Source organism: Pezoporus wallicus, unplaced genomic scaffold (assembly GCF_028554395.1).
Source record: "Pezoporus wallicus isolate ANWC-B61680 ecotype Strahan unplaced genomic scaffold, APGP_CSIRO_Pwel_v1 contig_4322, whole genome shotgun sequence".
Taxonomy (NCBI): Eukaryota; Metazoa; Chordata; class Aves; order Psittaciformes; family Psittacidae; genus Pezoporus; species Pezoporus wallicus.
Genome location: NW_026637224.1, coordinates 2,657,032 through 2,664,211, shown reverse-complemented (window position 1 = coordinate 2,664,211; position 7,180 = coordinate 2,657,032). Strand labels below are relative to the sequence as shown.

Genomic DNA, 7,180 nt, shown 5'->3' with positions numbered 1-7,180 from the left:
GAGAGGTTTAATGTTATGAAACCAGCAAGGTAAGGCAGTCAACAGTATGCCAGTGGTTTCACTCTTGTCCCTCATCTCCCCTCTGTTTCTTTCAGATCACTGCATATTTTATCATGTCACAATTCAAATTTCAAGCTCTCTGGCTCAAGACTCTGTCTTTATTTGAATTTGTAAATTTCACAGATTTGCGTACTCAAAGAAACAGTGAGATCAGTTCAGTTTAGGAAACTTTGAGCAACTGTGTAACTAAAAAGCTTTCCTACCCACCAATGTGCATCATCTTCCAGCTGTATATTTCAGCAAGCAGAAGTAACAAAGTTGTTTGTATCAAACGGACTATTGTTTTTATTAATCAGTGTTATACATAAAGGTTAATAAAAAAAGCTATAGTTTGAAATATGCTATCTAGCTACAAGATACAAATCTAGGCTAATTGCTGTGGTATCTATTGATGCTCAGCCACTGTAAAAAAGTTACAGTTTATTTTCTGATATACAAAACCTCAAGCAAACATTCCTTGTTAAATGCTCAGTAAAGCTCACAGCATTCTACTACACAGTTTCATATATAGTGTTTTAGTGCAAAAGGAAGTACAAATATAAAAATACTGAGGCTTGAATTAAAAAAAAAAAAGACAAAAGAACCCAAGCAAGCTGTGGAGTTAGAGGTGGGTGTCTGCTATGGGTATTCTTCTAAGCTCTACGATCTGGGAGTTAGCCATGCTGCCACCATCCTGGCTGCCATGACAAGATTCATTATCGCTGACACTCAGACCTGCACCTGAAACAGCAACACAAAGAAAGCAAATTAAAAAGTGAGAATGAAATCCTGATGCCGAAATGGTGACAGTGTGTCCTGCTCTGCTCTATTCTGGTTGTTGACATACTCCCTACCCCACAACAATGTGGCAAGCTTCTTCTTACTAGCCTATAGTTCTGAATCCACAGATTGTAACATTATCTGACATAGTCTTGTACCATACAGATACACTTTTTCATAATTCCACTGTCAGTCTCTGTCTCAGTAAATGGTACAATAGCTATTCAAAGGTTGTCTTGAAATCACAAAAGCATAAATCAAGGCCTGGCTTAGGCTGGGTTCATGATCTGGCTGTTACAGTCTGGTATTTCCAAGGACTTCTTCATGAAAAATTGATTTTTAATGATACAATTTCCCTGTTAAACTATAATTCCAGTTGGTTTAATAGGATTGCAATTTCAACATGAAAAAAGACACTGACTAAATATTCCTAAACCCACATTTGGCATAGGCTGGTGTATTGTGTTTTTCTTCTGCTGTGAGAGAATACTAGATTTTGGCCCATGGAAACTTCCAAAACATGTCTGGAAGAGACCTCAGGCCACCTCCTCCATCCTTCTGTCACAGGAGTTCTGCTAGCTTGTTGCTTCCTTGTTGTTCTGGGGAGGCTGGGGTTTATTTGTGGGGGAGTTTCAAGTTAAATAACATGTAGATACATAATTCTGCACCAGATTTTATGAAGTATGTACTTTTTCAGACTACTTTTTCAAAGAATATCAGTTGCAACCATAAACTTTAATGCATTTTCAGCTTCTCTCTTTGAGTTGTAGAGCAAATCCTAAAAAATACATGGGTATTATTAGGGTTTAGTGCATCTAGGCTTTAAATTTCTTGAGAAGTACACACCAGTGTGATTAGGCATGGTGATTTCAAGACAAATTTCAGGTCTAGGGAGATGTCACTTACAAATGACTAGGTAAGTTGTTGATGTCATTTCTGTAAGGTCAAAACCCTGAAAGAGCAATTAAATTTGGCTCGTGTAGCTTATTCATTTTTATCTATCTAATATGCCTTACACATAAAATATAAACGATTGAAACATGAGTACAATAGAGAAGATAAATAGAACTGCTGTATTTACCATTTAGGGATAGAAGAACAAGGTAATAACCTTGAAGCAAATACTTTGAATAAAGAAACAAAACAAACTTCTTATAGAGCATCATTAACATTGGAATTTGCTCAAAACATTTATTTAGGGTGAAGAAGGTACAAATTTCAAAGTGAGAAAAAATACACTACTGAAAAATATTTAAAGTCAGATCATATAAACATGATCATTCTGGGTTCAGATTTTAAGGTGAACACTGACTGATGGGATTAGTAAGACATTTGTCTTACCGGTGGTTATACTGCAGTTATTGAGGTGGAGCTTTCTTAAAGAATCTCATGCTGGTCATTACAAAAAGAAAGATACAGATGCTGGTCTAATATGCTATTACATACAGCATATGTACGTATATTCTTTAATGTCATTTACATACTCGCTTTGTGCAAAGTAAGAGGAGATTTTTTTTGTTACAGAGGTTCTTATTAGGAACTTGTTAAACCACTGAAGTGGGCTACTCTGGGTTTACAAGGGCCTTGTTCTGCTGCTGATACAAAGGCAAGCTACGTAAGTGCTGATCCTTTTTAGGAATGAGAGCTGAAATGTAACCAGGATACCAGCTTACCAAACAGCTGGCAGACTGAGAAAGGTACAACTGTTTATATGATGGAGTTTCATAGAGCTCATTATTAACTCAATTTAAACTTAATCTGATCACAAAAAGCATGTAGTCTCCTGGAGACGTTAGCACTGGATGGTAGCTACGTACACAGCAGGAGTATTACTTTTCCCCGATTTATGAAGAAACTATTTTAAGAAAAAGTCGCAGGAAAATGAGGCCTTTCTTCCCTTCTTTTTGCATCAAAGGACTAGTTAGAAACCGGAAAGTTCTCTTATCTCACTTTGCAAACCCAGCAAGATCCCCCCAGTGACATCTACTGGTGGAAGGATTTCATGCGAGCATTCCTACACGCCCCTGAACTCCAGCTGTTAACATTTGTTTGCTCAGATATATCTCAAACTTTCACTAAAACATTTTAAGGATTTTGTAATTACTGTACTCAGATCTCTGGGGAGACTTTATTTTGTAAACACTTCCATCTTGCTCTCTGAATCAATCGTTTATATTTTATGTGTAAGGCATATTAGATAAAAAAGAATCAGCTACACGAGCCAAATTTAATTGCACTTTCAGAGTTTTGACCTTACAGAAATGACATCAACAGACATCCAGACTTCTATTAATGAAGTTCAGATTGGACAAAAAAATGCTTCTTGGATATTATTCAGTCACGTTCAATGGACAAGAAGTAGAATATTTGTGAGTGTTCACAAATGAGAAGTTGAATGAGGATGCAAACTGTCTACTTTCCCTTCCTTTTTTTGAAGGTGAGCCCTTCAAAATGAAAATAACACAGGTTGATAAGGCAGAGCACGAATCTAGTACTTTGCTACTGTCTACAATTTATCTGCCTTGTGACTGACCATCTCCAGGATGTTGCACCGAAAACCTTCCAAAATTTGAAATTTCAAATGTTTCCTCTAGTTCAGGGTGCCCAGAATGAGATGCTTAATTTTTAAATGAGATTCCCAGTGTTCAAAAATACTGGCTTTGGAACCCTAGCTAAATTAGACTGAAAACTATGAGTCGGTTTATATAGCATCATTACTGTAATAGCTGCATTTGTGTGTGGGAAGGGTAATTTACACAGTAGATTTTCCCAGGTTTTCTCCATGTAGAATATTTATTTAGGATTTATTCATGTATGACTCTATTAAACGCAAAAATACACTGAGATGTGGATATAGCAGTATCCTCCATTAATACTATTTAATGTATATTTGAAAAATACCATGTGTTAGGCTGGTATTTTCCACTCTAACCCATAAATATCTCCACAAACATCTTCCTACAAGGGTGGGCCACTAGTCAGTAGTGGAGGGGTTCGGACTTCTCCAAAGGCTTTGTTGCGTCTTCCATTCACATCTCACCCAAAGGAATGAATTGGTTCAGTTTTGTGCATCAAAGAGGAAGGGAGGAGAGGAGCATCTGTAGTAGATGAGAATATGGATGAAAGCTCAGAGACCAGTAAAGCTAGTGTGCATTTATGGTATTTATGCTTTGGAGCAAAGCTGATGGACTGAAGCTGAATCTGCTTTGGGACAGATTCCATCTATTTTTATTCTGTTGGCTGCGTTTTTAACTCCCCAGATCTAACCAGAGTCCTTCGGGAATTCTGTTATATTGGACTTTAGCCTTAATGATGGTAATATGCAACTCGGTGACAATCTGGAAGGTAATGGTCTTATTAAAGTGTCTATCAACACAAACCTTGCACAAGAAATTTGCGGAAAAATGAGATCTAGTCCAAAATAACAGCACTTTTGAAGATAATTAGCACAATTAACAAAAAATTTTTATTAACTAGTTGACCTCAGTACAAGCTAAGCCTTTGATTCATTAAAAAAGCCATAAATTAAATGTAATAAAATGAATAATTTAAGGTAAATTAAAAAATGTAAATAAAAAAAAGTTTTTATTTTAGATAATACATATTATATGTTTATATAATTTATATTTTATTTTTATTTAAGCACATAAAATAGACAGGATATCCCTAAATTATTTTTTCCTACCATAATTGTTCTATAATTTCCTCACATAAACTGCATTTGAGCTGGCTGGCCTCCCAGAAGATATCCACAGTATAAGAGATGAGGTGGTATAGTGGGCATAGTGAATCCTAACTATGTATTTCTGTATAACATGAACATATTAGATGGAAAGGAAGAACTAAGTTATTAGGCATTCAGAGGCTATGACTTTATCATAGAAGAAGTCCAGCTTTTGGATTGCACCAAACAAAAAATTAACTGGCCATGTGATGCAAAGTTTGCAGAAAGCTAGCATAAAAGCTGTCTAAGAAACAGCACACTGTTGTCCACCTAATTTGCTAGAAAAGCAGTTGCATGCCTTCATCTGACCCAGTCCATATTTCAGGTTAATCTGTAATTAGGCCCATGATTAATGATTATGGAACCAAGGGCTAAGTGCATAGTTCTACAGCACGTTTCTTTAGCAATAAGGCCAAGTGTGCCAACGTATCCATTTGTAGAGCTGTGCGGCAAACTGCAAGCTCCTAAATCATTGCAAGTTAAAGTTGTGCTGTGTGGGTTTGTCTGATTTTCTTTAATTTACATCAATCATCCTTCACTTCTACTGCTGAAAGTGGTCAGCTGCAGTGCAAGCGTGAGGCAGGAGGAGAGGAATGGGATTTTAGTTCTGTGGTGGGCTATACTCTCATTCTCACTGATCCTGGCTGCCAGATTAAACCCTGTGGCTACAAATTAAAATAACCTCGAGACAGCTCCAAACTATGTACTCAGAAAGAACAGATGAAGTGCAAAGAGGCATAAAGACATTTTTGCATATTCCTCTGCTAATCAGTGTTGATCCTCAGCCAACCTTCAGAGTAGGAGCTAAGGCTGAGTTTGGTTACAGATTGATAGTTTTAGGGAACAACAGATAGTAGAGCTTTCTGCTTCTGTTAATCAGAGGTAAACTCAAGCAATGGCAGAGCAAGCGTTTCTCTTCTTCCTCTATAGGCCAAAGACACAACATTTAGGAGTGACAAAAACAGCTCATGTGGTGCAAAGTACCTTTCCCCTGCTCTCCCAGGGGCTTGTCTACTTCAGATAAGGAATTCTGAGCCTGCTGAAATAAAGCTTGGTCCAAAAAGGTTGAGAAGCGCTACTTAACAGCAAATGACAGACAAAAGCAAGGCAGCAAAAAGGCATCTCAGCTGCTCATACATTTTAGCCTGTTTAGAGGAGAAGTGCTTGTCTTCCAGTTGCTGATGACCACTGCTTCCTTAGAGCTGGAGCTGGGTCTCAAAGGGCATTAAGCAAACGAAGAGTGAGACAGAGGGGAAGAGGAAGGAGAGGGAGAGGGAGAGGGAGAGGATGAGGGAGAGGAAAAGCCCTAGCCTGACTTGTTGCAGTTTCATACAAGCATGGGTAAAGATGCAAGGGAGGAAGAAGAAATGTGCTGCCAGGAGGGACCCAGGAGACAGGTTCCTTTCAATGCCTGCTAGATTAATGGCATCACAGAATTCCCAACAGACCGAAGCTCAGTGAATACTTTTGCAGAATAAGCCTGTACTGCCAGAGGAGAAATCCCACTTTCATTGTTCCCAAGCACCTTGACTCCTTAGCCATGCACTGTACTAGGCTGAAGAGCAAAAATAGTAACACAAATATGATTTTTAGTTGCAGATAAGCTCATGGTTTTTGGTTTAAAGTATGTGTTAAGCTGCAGCTTGTATGTAAGGCAATTGCTGATAAGCATTTACTTTGGTAGTTTAAGATACTCTAACCTCAACACTGCCTCTTCAGTTTGGCTTGTTCAAATGTTGCTTGAGGGGCTGGAACCAGATAGAACAACTAGTTTGGCTTAGAAATCATCTTATTTTGCTGCTCCAATGCTTCTGGGGACACAGTTCGGGCAAATAAATCTATGTTGGGGCAAAATGGCCAGGTGCTACTTGAATCTATAATGCAAACAAAAGTATTTTTCCCCAACTGTGACCTAAAATCTCTGCTTCAAACCACAGTAATACAAAAGATTCATAAGAACAAATGTTAATGAACAATAAAATATTAATAAAGAAGACAATAATAAAATTCAGGCAAAATAATCAAAAGCAAAAAAGTTGTAGACTTACTGTCTTAGAAGGTCTGAAAACAAATTAACTAAGGGTGGAGCTTGAAGATTTATTAAAATATCATGAAATGCTAAATTGTGATGGATTACATTAACCACAAGTTTTAACTACTGCTGTTGCCTAGCTTGCTCTTCATGATTTAAGACTCATTCTTCCGCAGTGTGTAGAGTTTACTGCTGAAAACAGGCCAACTGATGTTAAGTGAACTGCTTAAGAAGTTAACATTGTGTGCAATGGTGGGAGTGTTAGATATGAATGGGTTCATATCTTACTATCTGTGAATTATCTGGTTTCCTTCAAATTATTCAGGAAATAGTAACAAAGTAAAAGCTACCTTCTTAGGTACTTAGAAAAAAAGGTTTGCAATTCTAAGCTCGTGCACCTAGATTTGAGAGTTTTGACCAAATCTTTAAATAAATAACAAAGTAGAAGTAGTCTGCAGAACATGCAGGAAAATTGATGGGTATAATACAATCTTTATAAAAATTCATATTTCTTAGCAGTAAACCAGTTATTAATAAATCAATTATATTCCTAATTAGAAGAGTTTTCTGCAATGGAAATTGGCTTAAAGGATAAACTATTATGA

The 7,180-nt window shown here is 37.2% G+C and overlaps 1 protein-coding gene across 1 annotated transcript in view; it reads right to left on the bottom strand.

The window, feature by feature from the left end:
• Nucleotides 1–318: 318 nt before the first annotated feature.
• ADGRV1 (adhesion G protein-coupled receptor V1) overlaps nucleotides 319–7,180 on the bottom strand; it is a 280,088-nt gene continuing 273,226 nt past the window's right edge. Inside the window, exon 90 of the mRNA XM_057404316.1 lies at nucleotides 319–780. Within this exon, the coding sequence (XP_057260299.1) occupies nucleotides 662–780 (119 nt within the window). The 3' untranslated portion in view covers nucleotides 319–661. The remainder of the gene's footprint in view (nucleotides 781–7,180) is intronic.